At 37.6% G+C, this 25,616-nt stretch overlaps 1 protein-coding gene across 12 annotated transcripts in view; it reads right to left on the reverse strand.

The window, feature by feature from the left end:
* KCNU1 (potassium calcium-activated channel subfamily U member 1) overlaps positions 1-25,616 on the reverse strand; it is a 235,525-nt gene that overhangs the window by 131,407 nt on the left and 78,502 nt on the right. For all 12 annotated transcript variants that reach the window (XM_079909209.1, XM_079909217.1, XM_079909216.1 and 9 more), the window contains 8 exons: positions 17,416-17,521; positions 16,286-16,368; positions 15,133-15,202; positions 11,692-11,844; positions 7,361-7,473; positions 6,922-6,990; positions 3,383-3,472; positions 3,146-3,243 (listed from right to left, as the gene is read on the reverse strand). In XM_079909209.1, coding sequence (XP_079765335.1) covers positions 3,146-3,243; positions 3,383-3,472; positions 6,922-6,990; positions 7,361-7,473; positions 11,692-11,844; positions 15,133-15,202; positions 16,286-16,368; positions 17,416-17,521 — 782 coding nt within the window. The remainder of the gene's footprint in view (positions 1-3,145; positions 3,244-3,382; positions 3,473-6,921; positions 6,991-7,360; positions 7,474-11,691; positions 11,845-15,132; positions 15,203-16,285; positions 16,369-17,415; positions 17,522-25,616) is intronic.

Here is a 25,616-nt window from a genome sequence, read left to right on the forward strand (position 1 = left end):
TTTTTTAAAAAAAGGAAATAATAAGTGTTGGTTAGTATGTGGAGAAATGGGAACCCTTGCTCTTGTGCACTGCTGGTAGGAATGTAAAATGATGCAGCTGCTGTGTAAAACAGTATGGTGGTTCCTCAAAAAATTAGACATAGACTTAATATTTGATATAGCAATTCTACTTCTAGATGTATACACAGAAGTTAAAAGAGGAACTCAAACAGATATCTCTGTGCCAATATTCATAGCAACATTATCCACAATACCCAAAAGCTGGAGACAATCCAAGTGTCCACTGACAGATGAATGAGTAAACAAGAGGAAGTGTATCCACACAGTGGAACATTATTCACCCATGGAAAGAAGTGAGGTACTGATACACGCTACGACATGGCTATGTGAAAGGAGCCAGACACAAAAGGCCACGTACTGCATCACCCCCTCTTTATGACGTGGCCGGAAGAGGCAAGTCTGTAGAGGCAGAAAGTAGGCTAGTGGTTGCCAGGGGCGCAGGAAGAGGAGGACGGGGCATGACTGCTGCTGGGCATGGGAAGGTCCTAAGATAGACTGTGGTGATGGTGGCGTAAATCTGCTGATATACTAAAACCCACTGAATTGCTGGACCCTTTAAAAGGATTTGGTGTTTACTTCATAGTATTTGAATTATATCTCGATAAAGCTATCACCCAAAAATGACAGAGCCTGGACCCCTGAGAAAACACTTAGTCCCTCCCAACCAACACACACACCTGGTGTCTCAGGAAGGTGAGAGGTGGTGAGTCAAGGAACACAGGATAATTTTATGGTGTGTAAGGGGAGAAAAGCCATAGGAAAACCCTCTTCATATGGATCCTGGTGGGCGCACTTAGAGGAGTATTTAGTAACAGTGCAAGATGACTAGAGAAGAGCAGATGGCGGCATGTGTGTGTTTAAGCAGAAGATGGCCTGAGAGCACCACCTAGGTTCCCACATCCTGACATGCACACCTGCGAATGTGGGGAGACTGACAAATCCCACAGAGCAGAGAGACCAAAATAACATATGGAATAAAAAGACTAGGAGCAAAGGAAAAGGGGACTTTGCAGACCTCAAGACCAGAGGCTAAAAACTACAATGAGGTGCTACCTCACACTGGTCAGAATGGCCATCATCAAAAAGTCTACAAATAATAAATGCTGGAGAGGGTGTGGAGAAAAGGGAACCCTCTTGCACTGCTGGTGGGAATGTAAATTGGTGTAGCCACTATGCAGACCAGTATGGAGGTTCCTCAAAAAGGAAACATAGTTACCATAGGATCCAGCAATCCCCATCCTGGGCATGTATCCAGAGAAAACCATAATTCAGAAAGATACCTGCACCCCAATGTTCACTGCAGCATTATTTACAATAGCCAAGACATGGAATCAATGTAAATGTCTATTGACAGATGACTGGGTCAAGAAGATGTGGTACATATATACAATGGAATACTACTCAGCCATAAAAAACCCCAAAATAATGCCACTTGTAGCAACATGGATGGACCTAGAGATTGTCATACTAAGTGAAGTAAGTCAGACAGAGAAAGACAAATAGCTTATGATATCACTCATATGTGGAATCTAAAGAAATGATACAAATGAACTTATTTACAAAACAGAAACAGACTCAGAGACATAGAAAACAAACTTATGGTTACCAAAGGGGAAAGGTAGGGGGGAGAGACAAATTAGGAATTTGGGAGTAACTTATACACACAACTATATATGAAATCGATAAACGAGGACTTACTATATAGCACAGGGAACTATACTCAATATTCTGTAATAATCTATATGGGAAAATAATCTGAAAAAAATATATGTGAGTGTGTATATATGTATGTGTGTGTATATATATATATATATATACACACACACACACACACACACATATATATATATAACTAAATCACTCTGCTGTACACCTGAACCTAACACAACATTGTAAATCAACTATACTTCAACAAAAAATAAATAAATTTTTTTTAAAAAGAAAATCCTATCTGAAAAAAAAGACCAGAGGCAATGGCAGGGACGATGGATTTCAGTAACAAATGACAGTAGGTGACCTAAATCCAGGAGGAACAGAGTTACTGGTTGCCAATGCAGAGGTCACAGAAGTCGACACTTACAGACCTCAGGAACCAGTAAGGAGGACTCTCATGAAAGGATGCTTGGCTGTCCACTACGAGAATACCATGAGGTTAGGCAAGTTTTCTCCTGCATTTAGATAGAATACTACTGGGGAGAAGAGAAGAGAAGAACCTTAGAGAGAAGGAGAGCCCTGATAGGAAATTCAAATTCTGAATTAAGTTTAAATGCTGAAACACTGGGATTTTACCCAAACAATCTTAACATACCTGGAAGAGACTACGTTTAAACCAGAAGCGATTAAGTTATCATGAATGCTCGAAATAACTTTTCTCTTCCTGCTTTAAGCAGTAAGGGTTGTTGGTGAGCTATCGAGTTCAGCTTGAGCAAAGGGGGAAAGTTTCACTTCTTCATCACTATGCCAGAATGAGTAAATTTTAAGCTCCCTACAGTCCATTAAGGAAGAGAGTACTCAAGGAACGGTTTTGTTCGCAACACTAGAAGAAATGATAACTATGCTGGTGATAGAGGTGTTAGCTAATGCTACAATGGCAAGCGTATTGCAATATAAATGTATCAAATCATGTTGTACACCTTCAACTCATACAATGTTGTATGTCAAAGACATCCCGATAAAATTTAAAAAAATAGAAATGGTCATGAGGGGGTATCCTTATACCCAACGAAGCAGTCAGATACAGGCTGAACTTTTAGACTGAAGGTGGGAAGACCTGCGTGACGTAGACGTGGCTGGGATTGACTTGGAAGGTGCCTCCAGCTGGCTATGTGACTTTGGACAAAATTACTGAACCCCTTTCAGAGCTCATCTGCATGGCCCGTGAAGGGGCTGAACTAGAGAACCAGTAAGGTTTCTTCCAGCTCTCAAAGACTGATTCTCAGGTCTTGGATGCCCAGTGGGGAAGTATCTGCCACTTCTTGGCCAAGTTCACGTGGACATTGTCTTTTAAGAGATAGAGTCCCTCCCCTTTCCTTGGCCACGCCCCCAGAAGCTGGGCTGAGGACAGCCAGACAGAAAGCGCAGTTACCTGTCTTGTGTCGAGGATTCTTGCTTTTGCAGCTACATTTTCCAATTAGCTCGGGCGTATACACATCACTGTGACAGACGGCACAGTAAAAGAAGGCTCTGCACAATGAAAGCAAATCAAGAATGACTGATGTGAGGCTTCACGCTAAAGCAGCACGGGGCTGACTCAGTCTGCCTGCCATTAAGTTGTATTCGCTTTAGGACTTTCTCCCCGTTAAAGCAATAAAAAAAAATTTACCTTTTGACATCCTTTGCAGATTCAGCAATAAAGAACCCTAGTGTGTTCTTACGGAGCTTAACTTGAGCAGGTGGATTTAGTATCAGCCCACTGGAAACAGAAAATAATAATACAGTAATTTTCCCCTCCAATTTCTGGGGCAATATCTGTTTTTACCAAAGGATTCTCTAAGTTGCAGAGTTAATAGGACTCAATCCCTTTTTACCGCCAAAATTTACAGTAGAAAATGTGAATGACTGCATTTAATTCATCGACCGCTGCTGAATCTACTGAGGGGGGTCAGGTCATAGCCCAATTGCTGAGCTGCACACACTCCCTGGATTGTGTCCTGCATCAGAAATGGTCAAACCAATGCAGGAAGCCTTGCTGATTGAAGCTACCCAAGGCCAAACAGGCCAAGGCCACACGGCTGCTAGTCTTACGGTCATCCTAGTGGTGTACATCCTTAGGCTATTTGTCCTTTAAAATTAAATTCATCTAATTAACTAGCTGGATTCAAAAGTTCCTTTTATTTGCCTACACAATTTTTGAACTTGTTTATCTCTGACTTCACTTTTGTGTATCTTGATTGCAAGATTTTTGAGAGCAGGAACCACGTGAATTGTTTCTATTTCTACACTACTTGAGTATTTTGATTGTCTATTTTATTATGGTTTTGTGTGTTTGAAAACGCTGCCTGATAAACTTCATCCATGATATGTTTTGGTAGGGTGCTCCACGATGACTACCTGAGTTCCTCACATTTCTCCCCGCTGGTCAGGATCTCCCGTTTTCATTTCCTTTCATTCAGACCTCCAGCATGGTGAGGTCCTACAACCCTACACCTCCCCTCGCTTCATTTGTGCGTGGTCTAAGTACTCCTTTCCTCCTTTAAAACACACCCCTCCTTTCATACGCACACTGGAAAGAGGTCAAGTCTTCCTTTGGGCAAAGCTTAGTCTGTTGTTAGGATATTCCAAAGTAAGGCGTCAGAGCCTTACAAAACCAAAGAGCTTGTGCAACAAGAGATCCTCAGCTCTACGCCAAGAGCAAAAGACGCTGAAGAGCTGAGTTCAAGCAGATGATCGCATGAGACATCGTGCGTCACTTTCTGAGTACTGACTGACTGACACTAACGTGTCATTGGAATCACTGCTTTTGACTTTGAAAAGGAGAGGACAGAGTTGTGCCTCCCCACCCCAGTATCATCGGTTGATATTCACTACCTAACAAGCATATGTTTAAGTTGCATCTTCATACCTCCTTTTTTAAAGGCAGGGTCCTCTGAACTCACGTTAAATGCTTAGTTATGAAGATACTGGCATAATAATTTCTCTGGTTGCATTTGAAAGAAGAGGTGAACCTCTTTCAAAGAAGTTACTGCTTGATCCTCCCCTCACCCCCTTCATGAATCACGGCCAGCTGCTGTTAGCGAACACAGGCCACTGGAACTAACTCAGAACATTCTCTGACCGGGGTCAGATCCGGCTTCACCTCTTACCGGGTGACAAATTATTCCCTAAGAGAGATCCTGAGGATTATCCAGAGCTTTTGCACACCTTAGAGTCTAGTCGAGTGCATCAGTTAGAAGAAAAAATAAAAGGTGAGAAAAAATAGGTTTTCCCCTAGCTTTTCAATATACTTGCCTGAAGCCCAGCTTTGAGATGCCCCATTTCCTCCCGTGTACAGTGACTGTGGTGGACTTAGCACAGCCTGGTGATCAGAAGCGCCCCCAGAGTAAGTTCACATTCTCGCTTGGCCCCTGGGTGTGGTGCAAGCTTGGGGAAATGATTTAACTTTTCTTGGCTTCTCCTCTGTACAAATGGGGCTAATCGTACCCTTCTTACAGCACTGTTGGGAGGATTCGGGAGTTAATGGAAGTGAAGCGCCTACAGCAGTGTCGGCCATGAAGTAGCAGTCATGTAAGACTGCTATTACCAATATCTTTGCCAAATCAGGATTTAATTCTTTTGGTGCATCTGACTCTCTGGTGAGAAACCAAAATTAAACCTGTGTTGGAGCAGCTGCCTCATTTACTGGAGCTAGATGTATGCTAGGCAGTAAACGGCACCAGAACTTCTTGAATATATGCAGAACTTAGTTGCTTATTCATGTTTCTGGTCCACAATGTCCTGACAGTCATTCTAATAAAGTTTATAGCAATCTAGGATGTTAAATGTGGAAAGGATATTAAGAGCATTTGGTATAACAGTTTCTGAACGCCAGTGAATAAAATGACTGTATCATGGGGACTCAAAAAAATTCAGAGATTCTGGTTTTATAAAGTCAGAAGTGAGGTTTTGAATTCTATGTCTTTCAAACTTTGCAAATAATTCCGATGCATAATCCAGGTCATTGAAGGCCCAAAATGTTAAAACCTCATCGTTTTGGGCTGGTGTGAAACCCAGACTCCCCGGCTCGTGAGGCTAAGATGCCGTCCTCTTTACTCTCACCTATTTCCAGTAGAAAGGGCACTTGCACATGGGTTTCGATTTCGAGATTTCCACGAGCACGGCAGAACTGTTAAGTAAGATTCAGCCGGCCAGATGGTACTATTCTTTACTCTCCTCAAGCACTTGCTCTGTACTGTAGCCCACTGACCCCTTCTGCTCAGATACCTTCTACATCCTCTCTAATTGACACACTGTTTCTTCTTTCTAGCCTTTCATATACTTTGTAGTCCCTCTGATATCATTCAAAATTACTGAATTTTGACTGTTTCCCTATGATTTTAGGGTTCCTGGTAATGTCAGTCTTCGAGCTGGAAGGGGTCTTAGGGATTAATTAATGTGACTCCCTCCTTTTACAGGTGATGGACACTTCTCTGCGGCCACTGGGCTGGCAAATCATAATCAGGACCAGAATCTAGTCTATTGATTCCAAGTTAATTCAAGGTAGTTTTCCACTAAAAAACACACAGAAGCCAACACAAGTGCTTCTTGTTCTCCATCCCACTTAAGCCTCACTTTTTAGTTTTCAGCATCTTTTATCTCTATATCACTGTGGCTGATTCTGGACTTTCTTTTTTATTATATGATAACTTCTCTTACTTCTTATATTATTCAGTACGCATTTTCAGGAAATGCTGATGGTCTGATAAGGTTACCTCTTTCCTTTATCAACACCACACTTTGCCCAGCAGGCCAAATTCCCGTATTTTGTGGATTAGTTTCTAAGGCTAGAGTTTGTGGGAACATTTTTATCACAAATAACTCTATTTCATGGTATGGTTTCATGGTCAAGACTTACAAGACCTGGTAATATACTGAGGAACAGATAGGAGAAGGTGACCATTTCTTCTGTCTCCGGATCATGAGACACAATTGGGGCAAGGCCATAGGAACCAAGGCAGAGCTCCTGCCCGCCCACTAGGGTGACCATTCTAACCTCAATCATTAGAGACAGTGTTAAATGCACCAGAGCAGCCCGGGTGCCTTGAGAGCCTGAGGCCGGCTCTCAACAAAGAGCAAGAGGCTTAGTTATGGCTGTACGTCTGGACAAATCTTAATCATAAAGATTCTCCTCAAAGACTCTGAAGCGATTTGAAGTCTCATTGGTACCAGTAACCGTGACACACGGACTTGTGTTCGATGGCTATCAGCATGAGGTGCATCTTCACGAAGCAGAGCCTGGGAAGGAAGACAAGCAATCGTGAGGCAAGCGAGGACAGCAGAGCCCCAGGTCACAACAATACGACGGACACTCTGTGCTCTCTGCCTGGGCGGACACCACCCCCTCCGCAGAGGGAGAGCCTCTCAAATGCGGAATGTTCGCTGGAAAGTGAATCCATCCTGGAGTAACGCAGAGCCAGTGCACCAAATGGGACAGGGATGAACCTGTCCCGCACAGACTGTGAACCTCCAGGCTGCAGACACTCAGACTTACTCACCCTTATACCTTCTGTGTTTGTCACTGAGCCTGGTCTAGAGTGAGCCCTTTGTGGACACTGGGGAAAGAATGCATTGCACAAAAATGACGAAAGTGTTTCCCTTAACTTACCGGCAAACATCAGGAAAGCTCATTCCAGCAAAGTCATCAGAGAGGCGTTGAGTCAGGATTTTGTTCTTCAAGCCGCTGAAGAAATGTTTCTGCCAGGGCTCTTTAGGGCAGATCTGGAACACACATGAGGCACAGTGATGTGGAAAATGGGATATTCGATATACAAACTGAGTATTCTGCTCAGCACCAAACCAGTACCCATTGCATTCAGGTCCCAGAAAGGAGATTTGTCCTCGTGCTTAACTAGAGAAATGTCAAAGGAAGAACAAAAACTCTAACATACATCTCAACTATTTCCAGGGTGAAGTAGGAGCATCACGACTTAGTTCCTCCCCAGATGGCATCCACGCCTCCTGCTGGAAATTAATTTTTCTTCCAATAATTTCAGCAAGGTAGACTGGTTTTTGTGTCAGGAACAATAAGATGGTAAGAATAATGTGGAATCTAACTTGTCTCCCCCTAGGTATGGCTGTGTAAGATTTTTTTAAAGAACATATCAGTTTTCTACTCACTGACTAACCATATACCACAAAGATGAAAATATTCTTGACTTCTGCTCAGTATCAGAACCCTTCTTGGTTTAAATAAACTCAAAAAGCCATCCTGATCAATGGAAATGAGAACGTAAAAATCAAGGGCAGTGGTAGGCTTCTAGAGAAATGGGGGATGTGACAAAAGGATTTCTCTCAAAAAAAAAGCTAAATGTTGTCTAACTGGGGGCGGGGGGCAGATGTTGCTGAGTAACTCATCTCTGACATCTGTGTAAGACCCCCAGGGATTCTGTTTTGCTCTATTTGCATCCTCCTCCATCCACAGCCGTAAGAATCACCACCACGCTGCTCTGACAGGGCACGACGGGCCCCTTAAAGCCCAGAATCTCCAATGAAAGCCTGGAATTCCTAAGAACTCAGAAACACCACGGCAGTGGAGAGTTAAGGCCAGTTCAGAAACACTCCTCAGATGGTCATCTTGTGGTTTAGGAAGAACAAAACAAAAACAAACACACAAACAAAAAAATTCTGCCCTGCTAATAAAAAGGACCACCTCTTTCCAATACACCTCATCACCGTCTCAAGATGCAGCTGACTCTCTTGCACTTTCCCCCTTTCTTAAAGTCCTCTCCCTGTGCAGTTCAAGTCACTAAGTCCTCATGACCAAAGAAACTGGCTTACTGCTGCTAATCCAAATGTTCCAGGTTCTGCAAGAGGGTAAAAAATAGCCATAGAGATGAAGATGTCCTGAGTCAGGTGTTTTTTCTTTTTTGCAATAAAGACATTTTATTTATTTAAACATCTTTATCAGAGTATAATTGCTTTACAATGGTGTGTTAGTTTCTGCTGTATAACAAAGTGAATCAGCTATACATATACATATATCCCCATATCCCCTCCCTCTTGCATCTCCCTCCCACCCTCCCTAACCCACCCCTCTAAGTGGTCACAAAGCACCGAGCTGATATCACTGTGCTATGCAGCTGCTTCCCACTAGCTATCTATTTTGCATCTGGTAGTGTATATATGTCCATGCCACTCTCTCACTTCGTCCCAGCTTACCCTTCCCTCTCCCCGTGTCCTCAAGTCCATTCTCTACGTCTGCGTCTTTATTCCTGTCCTGCCCCTACGTTCTTCAGAACCATTTTTTTTTTTTAGATTCCATATATATGTGTTAGCATACAGTATTTGTTTTTCTCTTTCTGACTTCACTCTGTATGACAGACTCTAGAAAAAACTTAAAATAGAACTACCATATGACCCAGCAATCCCACTACTGGGCATATACCCTGAGAAAACCATAACTCAAAAAGGGACATGTACCACAATGTTCATTGCAGCACTATTTACAATAGTCAGGACATGGAAGCAACCTAAGTGTCCATCGACAGATGAATGGATAAAGATGTGGCACATATATGCAATGGAATATTACTCAGCCATAAAAAGAAACAAAATTGAGTTACTTGTAGTGAGGTGGATGGACCTGAGTCAGTTTTTTTTAAAATCAGAACGGGAAACAGGATCACAAGATGGATTTTGGATTTGGATAGTAGAATCGGGAGCATGAAAAAATCAGTTAGATTAGATCTAATCTAAATTTAAGTTTAAGGCAATCCTCTGCGCCTAGAACCAACTGGAGATGCTCCTCAGACTACGATTTCTCACCATATAATCAATATAGATCAACAGAGTCAGAATACATGGCATTGACCTAAGGCTTTCTAATCTGACTGCCCAGAAGTTTTACAAATATTCACTCAATACCTGGATAAAATCAGGTTATGAGTAGATTAGCAAGTCTTATTTCATAGATGCAGAAACTGACAGAGAAAGTTTAAGTGCCTAATCTGAGCAAAACTGGACATAAGACACTAGCATCCGGATCGTTAAACCTAAGTTAGTAGGTTTAAGTAACTGAATTAATTTTAGTTCATTAATTTAATTAATTACAGAATCTAAGTCACCAGAGCAGAGTACAACATGCAAACATCTTGCCCTGTTTACAATTTCTGAAAGAGAGTTTCAGACTTCACCCCCCCCGCCAAAAAATCCTCATGACCACAAATCTCTCTTAATTCCTATCTTCCAAAAGCCACCTTATGAATATTGACAGGTGACCATCATCACTGAGGAGGTTCCAACTTTAGATAAACAAACAATAAAAAAAAACAAACCCAACAAACAACAACAGCAATAAAGCCACAACAGGGCAGGTTGTACATCTCTTACCTTCTATATTTTCATGAAGGAGACAAAGGTTTCATATAGAGTTCACACTCTATTTTCTCTAGACACAGAGATTAAAAATCACAATCCTCACAACACGTATTGCAGTTATCCTGCACTTGCTAAGCTTACAACACACAGGCAATGTCCTCACAAGCCATTTCCTGGGCTACACACAGTGACCACTAAGGGAAGGTTAAAGCATGTTCGCTGTATCATCACCAAGGCTCATTCCTACCGCCTGATGGTCGATTTTTATTTCTCTGTATATGTCATCTCCTCGCATTCACAGGGGGAATTACTAGAGAATGCTGTGGTTTCCGGTTAGCATTTTGCTGATCAGAGTATCTCTTGAATCTTATACCTCTTTTGCTTTTCCTTAACAGCACCAAGGAAAGGACCAGAAAAGGTGTACAGATTTTTTTAAATTTATTGGACAAAGGAAATAAAGTGCAAAGAGAAGCCAAGAAGAGGCAAAGGTGGATGCATAATTAAATGGAGAGAAAGGGGTCTCTCTGGAGAGGTTCTGGACAATAGGATACCAGGCCCAGATGAGGGTTAGAACATCTTTCCCAGAGCATTTCACAGAGATGGCATTTGGAAGGCATACTATGTGCTACAGTATTTCATCCCAGTAGTCCATTTAGCCATTTATTTTGTCTCAAACAAAGGTATCAAAGGACCTGATGTAGGGCTTCCCTGGTGGCGCAGTGTTTGAGAGTCCGCCTGCCGATGCAGGGGACACGGGTTCGTGCCCCGGTCCGGGAAGATCCCACATGCCGTGGAGCGGCTGGGCTCGTGAGCCATGGCCGCTGGGGCTGCACGTCCGGAGCCTGTGCTCCGCAACGGGAGAGGCCACAACAGTGAGAGGCCCGCGTAAAAAAAAAAAAAAAAAAAAAAGACCTGATGTAGAAGACTGGGAGAAGATATTTAACAGCCAGAGGCACGGGGCATAGTGGTGAGACTGTAAGTCAGACAATTCTACATCTGCTACTTACTAACTTACTATTAGTTAGCGTCCATGACTGGGATACTACCTTGAAATATTGAGGGAAACACAAAATGTACTTAAAATGCATGACACACAGTAGGCATTCAACATGTGGCTACTATTATTATTACTGCATAGAATATCCCAAAATAACCCGGAAAATTAGATTTTAATATTATTTGTATTATTATTTCTCTTTGATGAATATAATTTATTATTATGTCAATTACTTGGTATTTAACATATATTTAAATGTCTGATTTCTCCACTAATAACATAACCTTTATTTATATTTCTACCTTCAATAACTCAAAGTGCTTCTACATTTATGAATACATTTACTGTCATAACGTCATGGATTGCTGGGAGGAAGCAGGGTTATGATTTCTATTTTGCAGGTAAATATTCTTAGGCAACAATAAGATAAACAACTTCTTCAAGGTCAGTGTGGTACTTGGAACTTCAATCTAGATGTCTCAATCCCTTCCCAGCTCAAGTAGAAGTCAAATCTCATTTCTTGGGGCCTTCTTGCTTCCCTCAATTTTTATTTTCTATTCCTGATATTAATTTATGAGGACATGGGGATAGAGCCAAGATTCAACATCAGTTTCCAAGGTTACCTTCTTGTTTTGCTCAATAAATAGAGATGTTAGAAAGGTACACAAGCCTGGCACCAAACAGCCTTGGGCGATAAATCCGAGCTTTAATTCAGCAAAGCAGATGATGTTGTCTCCAGTATTCCAGTTCCAGCTGGGGATCTTTGGCAGAAAAACCTGTTTCATGGTAGAAAGTATTAGAAACAGACTTGTGGATACAGAGAACAAACTAGTGGTTACCAGTGAGAAGAGGGAAAGAGGGAGGGGCAAGACAGGGGAAGGGGATTAGGAGATACAAACTACTATGTATAAAGTAAATAAGCAACAAGGACATAATGTACAGCACAGGGAAATATAGACATTATTTTGTAATAACTTAAATGCAGTGTAATCTATAAAAATATTGAATCACTACGTTGTACACCTGAAACTAATACGATATTGTAAATCAACTGTACTTCAGTAAAAGAAAAGAAAGTCAAATATTAGAAAGAAATATACCTCAAGAAAGTTCCCCGAATTTGCAATCATTTTGTTCGCTTGTTTTATGTTTTTGAAATATAATTAACGTATAAAATTATATTCGTTTCAGGTGTACAACGTTCAATATTTGTATATATTGTCAAAGGATGACCACAATAAGTCCAGTTAACATCCATCACTACTGTAATTACAAGGTATTTTCTCTTGTGATGGGAACTTCGAAATTCTATTCCCTTAGCAACATTTAAATATAAAATAAAGTATTATTAACTACAGTCACCATGACTCTTTTATACTAGAAATTTATACCTTTTGTTCCTGTTCCCCCATTTTGCCCACCCCCACCTCTGGCAACCACCAACCTGTTCTGTGAATCTATGAGCTCAGGGTTTCTTTTTTGCTGTTATTCAACATATGAATGAGATCACATGGTATTTGTTTTTCTCTGTCTGACTCATTTCACTTAGCATTATGCCCCTGAGGCCCACTCGTGTTGTTGCAAATGGCAAGATTTAGGGTTTTTTTAATACTTTTTGAGAAGACTGTGTATTCTGGTGCTTTTGAATGCAATGTTCTGTATTTGTCTAAGTCATGAGGTATAATATGTTGTCTAAGGCCAATGTTTCCTTATTGATTTTTTTATCTGGATGATCTATCCATTGAAGAAAGTAGGGTATTAAAGTCCCCAACTATTACTGTATTGCTATTTCTCCATTTAGATTTGTTAACATCTGCTTTATAAATTTAGGTCCTCCTATGCTGGTGTCATAAATATTTACAAATGTTATATCCTCTTGTGGGATTGACCCTTTTGATAATGTAATGCCCTTCTTTTTCTCTTACTACAGTCTTTGTTTTAAAGTCTATTTTGTCTGATATAAGTATAGCTTCCCCAGATTTCTTTTGCTTTCCATTGGCATGGAATCTATTTTTCCATCCCCTCACTTTCAGTCTGTGTCCTTATATCTAAGTTTCTTGTAGGCAGCGTATAGATGGGTCTTATTTTTTTTGTCTATTCAGCCACTCTATGTCTTTTGATTAGAAAATTTAGTCCATTTATATTTAAAGTAATTATTGGTAAGTATGTATTTACTGCCATTTGTCAAGTGTTTTCTGAAAGTTTTATAATTCCACTGTTCCTTTCTTCTCCTCTTGCTCTCTTCATCTTTGATTTGATGACTTTCTGTAGCAGTATGCTTAGATTCCTTTCTCTTTATCTTATTTACTATAAATTTTTGCTTTGTGGTTACCATGAACCTTGCATAAAACAACCTACAAGTCTCTTTTAAGTTGATAGTAACTTAAGTTTGATCACATCAAAAGCTCTATATTTTTATCCCCACAACCCAAGTTTTATTTTTGATACTACAATTTACATCTTTTTATTTTATGTATCATTTTACAAATTATTGTAGTTATTTACTACTTTTGTCTTTTAATCTTCATACTAGCTTTGTAAGTGATTAATCTATCACCTTTACAACATTAGAATATTTGGAATTTTACTATATATTTACCTTTACCAATGAGACTTATACTTTCATATGTTTACCTTTTACTAATTACCCCTTTCACTACAGCTTAAAGAAGTTCCTTTAACGTTTCTTGTAAGGTCTGTCTATTGGTGATGAACTCTTTTAACTTTTGCTTGTCTGGAAACCTCTTTATCGTTCCTTTGATTCTGAATGACAACTTTGCTGGGTAAAGTATCCTTGGTTGGCAGTTTTTTTCTTTTTCTTTTAGCACTTTGAATATATTGTGGCACTGCCTTCTGGCCCGCAAAGTTTCTGTTGAAAATCTGCTGATAATCTTATGGGAGTTCCCATATATGTAACAAGTTGTTTTTCTCTTGCTACTTTTAAAATTCTCTCCTTGTCCTCAATTGTTGACACTTTAATTAGAATGTGCTTGATATGGATCTCTTTGGGTTCCTTTTATTTGGAACTTTCTGGGCTTTGTGGATCTGAATATCTGTTTAGGAAAGTTGACAGCCATTATTTCTTCAAGTCAGTTCTCTACCCATTTCTCTCTCCCTTCTCCTTCTGGGACTCCTATAATGTGAATGTTGGTCCACTTGATGTTGTCCCATAAGTCCCTTTAAGCTATCTTCACTCTTTTTCATTCTTTTTTCTTTCTGCTGCTCTGATTATGTGAGGTCTACACTCTCTATTCTATCTTCAGGTTTGCTGATCCTTTCTTCTGCTTCCTCTGGTCTGCTGTTGAACCTCTCTATTATGTTTTTTTTTTGCAGTTCAGTTATTGTATTCCTCAGCACTGTGACTTCTATTTGGTACTTTTTAATATTTTCTATCTCTCTGTCGAAATTTTCACTTTGTTCATCCATTCTTCTCCTGCTCAGTGAGCATCTTTATGACTGTTACTTTAAACTCTTCATCAGAAAAGTAGCTTATATCCTTTTCATTAAGGTCTTTTTCTGAGGTTTTGTCTTGTTCTTTTGTTTGGAAGATATTCCTCTGTTTCTTCCTTTTATTTGACTCTCTGTGTTGGTTTCTGTGCATTGGACAAAAAAGCCACCTCTCCCTGTCTTGAATGAGTGGACTTGTGTAGTAGATGAGTCTTACTGTTCAACGCTGCCCTAGCCCTTGGTTGTTTCTCAAACCCTTGTCATTGTCCAATCTGCCTACTTTATTTTTAGTGGCTCCCAGTACTTAAGGGTGTGCCAAGACCTGTCCATGGCCCCAAGGGGAGAATCTCAGTCAGCACCTAAATTCAGAATGACTGGACTCCAGACCATCAGGCAATAGCTTTTAAAGTATGTAAACATAACTCTTTCCAAATTTACATTTTTATGTAATTAACAATCTTAATGGGGCTCCAAATTTCACCTGCAACTGGCAAAAGCTTTTTGTGTGTAGACTCATTATAAAATAATAAGTTCATATATTACTTAGATGAACTAAGTTCATTTAGTTCTACAGACTAAAAGGGGAGGAGACTGAACAGGCTATAATGTTACAATACCTTGTTATGGGACTGAAGTATCTGTATGATGACTCTGGTATTAGGGTAATAGTTCTTGATAGAGAGCACCCTACAAAAATAACAAATATGCTCATTAGTGATGTGCCATATCCAATGTCTTTACAATATAATTCAATTCAAAGTTAAGTTGATGTGTGGGTAAGCACAGGAAAAGAGCACATTATAAAGTTCATTGTTATGATCTTCAATAGCACACACATGGAAGAGTGCTATGGTTTCAGTGACTTAGTAAATTAAATCTATGGAAAGGTAAGCTTTTGGTATTAAGAGTGGTCTTCTGGGAGCAATTCCTGAGGAGGAAATAATCAGTTTCATATATTTTAGTCTTCAAACTCAAACACATGAATTACAGAAAAAAACAGAGACGGAATTGCTATCTATAGCTCAAAGTAGCTAACAGACTCTCTAATCCAACTTTCTTATTTTACAAATTAAGAAACTAAGATCTATCTTATATTTACTGTACGTTACAAGTTCTCAGGCTTCTCTTGCTTTTTGTAGAGTCACCTTCAGCTACATGTGTTTATTTTGCTCTGGGGCCAACAGTTCATCTGGGTTAGGTACAATGGCATTGCCCTCACAATGACAGTTTGAATCTCTTACCACAAATTGAGTTCCTGCTCATAGATAGTTCACAGTTCAAGATGGTAACACTAACCCTAGCCATCTTGAAAATACTGCCAATAGTCAAAAGCACATCACACTGAACCATGCACAATCTTTCACTAGGACTACTGGAGAAAAACCCCAGTAAATAAAGTCTAAGAATAAGGTTCACAAACCACAAATGCCGTCTTTATTTCTGAGGGGCTGTTAGTCAGAATGGTGCTATCCGAACAGTTATCAGTTATTCGTATGCTTGCTTTTTAAATTTAGACAGCTATTATCCCTACGGAACTCCAGCAAAGTAAGTGGAGAAGCACATCGACACACAGTAAACTCTATTTTGATTTCCTTTTTCATACATCTGCAGAGTCTCTGGGGCCAAAAAATAAGGCAGAAACCTGGAATATGATGAACCCTGTGCTGTGATACATGACATCTGTTTAGTCCTATGCATGGGGCTTTATTTTAAAAGAGATAAAAATAAGATCAGCATTGGAGCATGTAAGACACAGTGCCAGCTTCTTACCTCATAATGTTTGAAGTGTCTTCAGCATGTGAATCACTGCACAGAGGGTTGGCTATAATCAGGCATGCTTCTGCAGAGTCCACCTATTCTTCAAGATTAAACAGCAGCCACCTTGTTAATTATATATGGGAAATGCTTACGTGTTCCCCTTTGGGGTTTTCTTATGGTTTCATCATACAATTTCCAAAAAGGAAGAGAGCACACTTGGGAAGGACTTGTGATAAGGATGTCTTTACATCAGAATCACAGTCCAGCAAATGCTGAAAGGGGCTGCATAGACGGACCAGAGTCTCCAACACAGATGTAGATTGCTTTAAAATGGAACAAGTGCATAAGGATATTTTTCCTATGATCCAGAAACGTCAATTTATGACTAGTGATGAGTAATAAGATTTTTTTAAGCAACTTCCTGTATAGTTATTAACCTTTCAGAATAGCAAAAAAATTACTGAAGTGGCTCTTATAACCCCAAGTTGCAGGAAAGAGAAAGATTATACTGTGTTTGTCAATTTTTGCTTCAATTCTTTGTGTTGACTCTATAGATCTCTGCTTTAAAAAACTGAACCTTTTGCTCCATATGATTGTGAGAAACCTAAAACATGAGAGGAAGTTGGCCTTCATCTTAAACGCAAGATGTCTAGAGGGTTGGCTGTTGCTCATCTCTTTTAGTCTCGGCCTAACTGGGATCTCTGCGATTTTCCTTCATGCCTTTCCTATCAGAGGGCATATCAGTGTGTTTAGGAGAAGCCGGTAAAAGCTGACAGACTCCTAGAAATCTGTCATCTGGTAAGAATCCCACTTGGATAGAAAGATCTAACACACTTCTGCTATCCACAACTTTTTCAGATGTCTTAGACTGATAACATAAAACCGTTCTAGATAGAGAATTTAGTGAAATTAAAAAATTTAAATATAAATGTAGGTAAATAGTGAGGTCTGCTTGGTATCTGTCAAGAAGGATTTGGAGGTCAATTACTAACATTTCTTTATGATCAGTTTTTAAAGTTGAAGAAGTTGTATTTCCCCCAATTCAAGAGTCTGGAGTAATCCTTTGGGAAGAGCAATACAAACTATTGTCTTAATTGCTGCAGCTTAGGAAAACGACAAGGAGGAAAAGAACTAGATCTCACCGCAACTCGCCTCAGATCCTCCCACTTCAGTGCAGATCCAGAAACGAAAGTTGTATAGGCCATGTAGCACTTAAATATGGTTTCCAATTCCAAAGAAGGAGGAACCCTGGATAAAGAGCATAGTGCCAGGTATGGAAAAAGAAGATTGGCTTTGGTTTAGAGACTGTTACATTATTTAGTGCATTTAATAAAAACTCTAATCTTCTCTTGGAAAACATCCATCCTCCATTATTAATCCACGTGCTTAGGTGATGTGGACACCACTAGCCTAATTCCAGAAATGGGTCTGAAGCTCAGGGGCAATCAATCACAGAGACATGAAAAAATACAAATCAGATTAATGCCAAAAAAAGGGGGGAGGGAATTACTAAGAACAAAGAAGTTCAGGACCAATGAAAACATTTCAATTATTCAAAAAGACATAGCATTCTAAAACAACTATGAATTTAATAAAATAGCTTCTAAATATACAAAAAATTTTAACAAAATGAGAGAAATACATGAACCTGCCACTGTAATGACAGATTTCAAAGCATCTCTCTCAATTACTGACAGATCAAGGAGAAAAAATAATCAAGTTTGATATTTATAAATTCTGCAAACAATATTTAAGATATCTAATTTAAATTTTTTTCACCTTTATTGAGGCAAAATTGACAGTTAAAATCGTAAGATATTTAGTGTACAACATGATGATTTGATGTATGTATACACTGTGAAAGGATCCCTCCCATTATTTAATTAACACATCCATCACCTCACATATTTACCTTTTTGGGGGGTGATGACATTTAAATTCTACTCTCCTAGCAAATTTCAGTGATACAATACAGTGTTATCAACTATAGTCACCATGTTTTACGTTAGATCCTTAGACCTTATTCATCTTAAAACTGAAAGTCTGTACTCTTTTTACCAACCTCTCCCTATTTCCCCCAATCCCCAGACCCTGGCAAACCATCTTTCCACTTTCTGTTTCTGTAAGTGTGGCTTTTTAAAAAAATTCCAGATATAAGTGACACCATGCATTTGTCTTTCTCTCTCTGGCTTATTTCACCAGCTTATAATGCCTGCCAGGTTCATCCATGTTGTTGCAAGTGACAGGACTTCCTTCCTTTTTAGGGTTGAATGATATTTCATATCATTCAAATATATATATATATATATATATATATATATATATATATACATATATATATATACACACACCACATCTTCTTTATTCATTCATCCATACATGGAAACTTAGGTTGTTTCCATATAATGGCTATTGTGAATAATTCTAATTTTCCTCAACAGCACACAAATATTTACCAAAATGATAATTTACTTGACCAATAAGGAAAGCCTCAACACACTGCAAAAAAAAAGCTGCTGTACATATAATGACCTCTGATCACAGTACAATTAAAGTAAAAGTTAATAACAAAAAAATTAAAAAATATTCATCATAGTTGGAAATTTTGAAAAACAGACTGCTAAAAATCTCATGAGCTATGAAGAAATTATAATGAAATTTATAAAATTCTTAGGAATTAATTATGTGAAAACACTAAATATCTAAGTCTTTGGATACAATAAAAGCCTGCTTTAGGGGAAAGTTACAGCTTTGGACATTAATCTTGGCAGAAACCCAAGAAATAAGAAGAAAAGAGACAATAAACACAAGAGTGCAAACAGTGAAATAGAAAAGAAAAATAAAAGAGAGAAGATGAACAAAGACAAAGGCTGGTTCTTTGAGAAAAAAATCACTCATATAATAGGCAAAGCTGTAGTAAAATTGATGGAGAAAAAGAGAAGACAAAAATGACTCATAATATTGAAAGAAGATAAAAATACCTACAGGCAAAGTAGAGATTAAAAATAATAATCAAAGAATACATCAACCAACCAAATGCGACAGCTTTTAAAACTCAGACAAAATAGACAAATTACTAAAAATAGATCTTACCAGAACTAACTCTAGACTATTAAAGGAAATGAAGTTTAGTTTAAAATCTCTCAAAACTAAACAAAAACGAACAAAACACATACAGAGACCCATACACTAAACACAATTTTTAAAACCACCAGTTCTAAATGGTTTAGCAGGCAACTTCTACCACACTTTAAAGCAACAAATAATCCCATTTTTATACAAAGTCTTTCAAACACCTTAAAAATAGAGAATGGTCCCCAACAAATACTACGAAGCCAAAATAACCATTATAGCAAAACTATTAATTTAATCATCACATTAACAAATTAAAAATTACACAGCCACCTCAGATGCACAAAAAAAGTTGATTAAAATATCTTTTCACAGTTAAGAAATAAAACTCATGGTATATTAGGAAGAGAAAAGAATATCCTTAACCAAATAAAGAGTATCTTTAAAATAAAAAGGATGGCCTTAGTGGGAAAATATTAGAAAAGTTTTCTTTAAAATGAGAAATGAAGAAGAGATACAACTATTGCTTTTTTCTCAACATTATATTTGATGTCTTAGCAAGAGCAATAAGAAAATAAAGATACACTGTACACATAAGGGTTAGAAAGGAAGAAATAAACTCTCTTTATCTGAACTAACATGATTATTTACATAGAAACCCCTAAACACTACAGAAAAATAAATAGAGGCTAATTTAACAATATGGATGAATGGAAGATTAATACACAAAGGTCAATTCTGGTTTTTCATACCAAAAGCAAACAAGTAGAAAATACAATAAGACATTATTTCAAATATATCAGAAAATATCAAGTACTTATAAATATATATAAATATTTGTCACATATATTTATTACACATATACATATGTAAAATTACATAATATATAATAAACAGCAAGCCTGGGAAATTATACAATATTATTGAGACACTAAATGAGATCTAAATAAGTAGACAACCATAGTATAGTCAGAGTTAGAAAGAATTTGTAACACAAAGAATCAATTTTAAACCAAACTTTCAATTAGATTCCTCCCATCAATTTCCACAGGGTTTTTCATAGTTCGTGATAAAATGATTATAAAATTTATATGAAAGATAAAGGGCCAAGAAGAGTTTGTCAACTATTGGAACAAGAAGAGCAAGGAGGGAAAACCTGCCCTAAGATGTATAAGGATTAATTATGAATCTTTAGCAATTAAAAAAGCATAGTATTAATGCAGTAAGAGATAAATTGATTTAAAAAAACACAGAATAGACCTATTTATACTGGTACCATGTCAGATCAGTGAGGGGAAAAGGGTTTATTCAATAACTAGCATTGATAAAATGGTTATCTATGGAAGAAGCTGAAGTTTTATTCATGCGTCACGCCATAAAAAAACAAATTCCAGTATAATTAGAAATTTAAACATCAACAAAAATTAAAAATTCTTAATAGGAAATGTAATTAAATATCTTTAAAATACTGGGATATGGAAAAATTCCTAAACAAACACCAAAAAAAATCATTAAATACAATTGAAATGATTGAAAATTTGAACTATAATAATATTAAAAACTTTTGAATATCAAAATACTTCTCATACTCAGTGAAAAGACAAGTTATAAACTGGAAAAATATAGTTGCAATTCAGATCACTGATGAACAGTTAGTGTCAAGAATACATTAAGCACTCCTAGAAATTAAATAAGAAAAGCCCCACAAACAATCCAATAGAAAAACAGGTAAAATGCATGAGTAGGCTTTTCACGGAAAGAGGAAACATGTATGGCTAATAAACATGAAGAGAAGCTCCATACTTAGTGATAAGAGGCTTAGAAATCAAAACCACGATGAGATTCCACTTTACACTGATTCCACTGCAAAGATTAACAAGTATGACCACGCCAGTTGTTAGAAAGAATGCAGATGTACAACTACACAAAGTCCCTTACCGATTGCTGATAAGCTTGAAAAATGGTGCGACCACTAGTAAAAAATGATACTATCTCTTAAAAATGAACATTCACATTCTTCACACCATTAAACCACCCTCCCCCCACACACACATACACAGACACTCTTGCACAGGTCCACTAAGAGCCATACATAAGCCATGTTAATAATAAACTTATTTCCAATAGAAAAATCTAGAAACAATGCAAATCACACCAAGAGTGGATAAATAAACTAAGGTTTACTCTGTCAATGAAATATCATATAACAGTAAACAATTAACTACAGCAACACTCAGAAAAATGAGTGTATCTTAGAAATATAAAATGAGGAAAATCTAAGTACCACAAGATTCCACTGGTGTGATCTTCCTTCTGTAAAGTTAAACACAGATAAACATTTTAAGACTGTACATAATTGCAATAAAACTACAGGAGAGATAAAGAATGATGATGATGTACAAAACAACTGAGAGCAGTATGAAATGTGGGTAGGATCATATAGTTAGATACGGGTTCTGTCCTAAATTTTGTCTTGATGGTGAGTTCATGTACTGGTACTTAGAGCATTATTAAAAACAGCTACTTACAAAAACAAACAACCAAAATGTGCTTATGTATAAGTCAAGTACAAAGGTGGTTGTAAGAATTACGATAAATCCAATTCTAATTTCCCAACACTAAAGAAGAAAACTAAATCTAGTTATGTCATCCCTCTGCTGAAAATCCTCCAAGAATTCAGGACTGACTCGGAGAAAAGGCAACTTCCTTAAAGCCAAATCCTTATAATAGACTATACAATACTTTTGTTATCTGGCCCACTATCAACTGCAATATTTGGAAATTCTCTGAATTTGTCAATCCTCTTGAGTAAAACTTCCCCTATTCCCTTAAAACATATGTGAACAAGTGAGAGCTTTGCATGTTTTCATATATTAAACATCACTAGAGGCTGGGGCCTTTGTTTTCAGGCATAGTAAACTAGATAATTTCAGCCAACCTTCTACTAAGGATATATAAAAATGCTGGATGAAATATAAAAATATCTAATAAATCATGAAAGATATAACCAGACCGTGAAGAATTTCCAGGCCAAAATCTAGAAGAAATCAAGGTCTTAGAGGTTAAGTCCAGTCCTCCCACCCCGCAAAGCATTTAGTAACTCAGAAGATACAGCTACCAAACTGAGCTAACATTCTGGTGATGTCATAGGGTAAGTGGTCCAAAAACTTCCAGCTCCCCTGACACACAAAATGAAGACTTTAGTAACTTCTCCAAATTTTAACCTGGCATAACAAAGGTATGCAGGCATAGAAGAAGTGTAAAATTGAATAAATTAGTTTTCAGATGTACTTTCATTCTGAGTTTGTCACCTGGGTAGTACAGTGAACATCGAGCGTTGAATTTGGATTTACGTGGTCCTAAGGCACAAGTGCCCCATTGTACTTGGAAGAGGTAAATAAATATCCTTTCTGGGGGCTTCCCTAGTGGTGCAGTGGTTGAGAATCTGCCTGCCAATGCAGGGGACATGGGTTCGAGCCCTGGTCTGGGAAGATCCCACATGCCGTGGAGCAACTAGGCCCGTGAGCCACAATTACTGAGCCTGCACGTCTGGAGCCTGTGCTCCACAACAAGAGAGGCCGCAATAGTGAGAGGCCTGCGCACCGTGATGAAGAGTGGCCCCCGCTTGCCACAACGGGGCAAGAGAAAGCCCTCGCACAGAAACAAAGACCCAACACAGCCATAAATAAATAAATAAAATTAAAAAATAAGTCCTCTCTGGAAGAATGTAATATTTTTCTAGGCAACAAGTTATTTCCATAAATATTTTTTAATAGAAGAATAAGCACATAATCTAAGACAAAAAAGCACACAAAGAAAAGAAGATACTATGTGTAACAACCAGTGGAAACAACAGACAAGAAAAACCAAGGACTTAAGACATTGAATAACTGGACACAAACTACAACATAATTATGTTTATTTTATTGAAATAAATAAAAGGTAACCTTGGAAACACAAGAAACTATGAAAACAGAGAATATCTGATAAAGAACCAAATATAAATTCTGGAACTGAAAAATACAATAACTCAAATTAAAAACTCAATGAATTGAGTTTGTAAATAGATTAAACACAGATAAAGAGAGAAGTAGGAACCTGGAAGGTAGTTCAGAATAAAGTATCCAGAATGTAATACAGAGATACAAAAAAGAGGAGAAATACAAAACAGAGGGTAAGAAATATATTTGGCACAGTAAAAAAAGGACTAACATAATTGAATTCCCAGAAAAGGAGGAGAAAGAACATAGTGACAAGGGCAATATATGAAGAAATAATTGAGAATCTTCCAGAAATGGTGGAAAACACCAAGCCAGAGACTCAGGAAGACTCATGAATACTAAGCACAATAAATTATCAGAAATTCAAAACTACACACATCATAGTAAATGTATAACATACTTTCACATTAAGTACAACACATAATTTTTTAAGAAGATAATTCATTAAAGAAGATAGTTTAACAGACTTCTTAATAGCGACAACAAAAGCCAGAAATCAACAGAATAATACTTTCACGGTTCTTAAGGATAAAATGTGGCAGCTTAGAACTCTATATCCATAAAATTATCTTTCAAGAATAAAAAGAAAATAAAGATGTCTTTACATTAAAAAAAAAAGAGCTTGTCACTGGCAGATCTGCACTTAATTTAGGATAAAAATGGGCAAAAAGAAGCATAATAGAAAATAATAGGAAGAAGAATATGTATATATTAAATCACCTTACTGTATACCAGAAACTAACACGACGTCGTAAATCAACTACATTCCAATTTAAAAAATGGGCAAGATAACAGCCATTTCATAAGAGGGAACCCAAATGGCTTATATATATGAATATATGCTTGGCCTCATTACTAATCAGAAAAATGAGATCATAAACCACAATAAGATACACTGTCTTGCAAAACATTATCCCAAAGAACGGCTAAAACTAAAAAGACTGATGTTTCTAAGTGTTAGGTAGGATGGGAAGCTACATTTCCAAGCGGTAGTAAGGCTGTATATGGTGAAAGGAGCTCTCAGGGCTGCTGGTGGAAGTGCAGACCAGAAAAAAACATTTTGAATGACTGACAGTTCTGTTACAGGAAGATTTCCTACCCTGCAATTTAATGCCTGGGGACCAGGACACATATATAAGAATTTTCAAAGCAACATTCTTCATAATAGACAAAATTGAGGAGAAATGTCAACCAACAGTAGAATGGATTAAGAAAAATTGTGGTGTATTCATATAATGGAATGCTCTACTACACAGCAATGAAAATGAATAGGTACAGCTACATCCAGCTGCAACAAGGATGAATCTTACAAACGCATTATTGAGGTAAATAAATTTATATTCCATTTATGTGAGTTTAAAAACAGGAAAAACTTAAATATTCTAAATAAACATAGGAGATAGGATAATTAATAAATGTCAGATATAAAGTCAAAATCATAATTATCTGTAGGGACGAAAGATTGGGTTATTATTGGGGAGGGTTTTCCTGGGGTGCTGGCAATAGAATATATCTTGATTTGGGTGGTAGTTACATGGGTGTTCACTTCATAGTAATTCATTTTAATGTGTATTGTAATTCTATGTAATTTTGTTTCTGAGTTATAATTTGGGATAAAGAGTTTTAAACATGCTGCTTAATTATTACCTTGCTATTTTAAAAATAAATGTAAGTTCTAAGATATTTTTTCTACGCTCCAGTGACTCCTGTGCAACTCTTGGGAATTTTTCACTCAACTTTTGTTCTTGTGAGATTATTTAATGTTGAAAAAGTTAGAAAATATTTATTGCTATGCATGTGATATACCTACTGGAAAATATTTAATGATAGACATATAAAAAGGAGGCGATCATTAAGTACCAGAAAAAAATGTGAGGAAATGTACTGTTATCAAAGACCAACATTTATCAGCCATAATGATATAAACACTGTCGCTGTAATTACAAATTAGAAGATAACTATAATGGAACAACTGAAGAAGGGAAAGTGGTGCAGAGGGATGAATAATATACATCTGCAAAGTATCAGGTGATGAATAAATACTGTGTACAACTGAGGAGTCAAAAGAGTGATAAAACAGATTTAAACTTAGAAGAAATAGTTATCTCTGAGCAGTAAGACTGGAAAAATAGGAAGGGGTTAAATATTTGGTGATAAGTATTTTGCGATTTGATGTATAAGTTATGTTCCTATATTACTTTCTGGAATAGTACTATCTTCTGGATTCCTACATGGATCTGCCCCATCCCTCAACAACTGCTGAATTAGGT

Source organism: Stenella coeruleoalba (assembly GCF_951394435.1).
Source record: "Stenella coeruleoalba genome assembly, chromosome: 21".
NCBI classification, from domain to species: domain Eukaryota; kingdom Metazoa; phylum Chordata; class Mammalia; order Artiodactyla; family Delphinidae; genus Stenella; species Stenella coeruleoalba.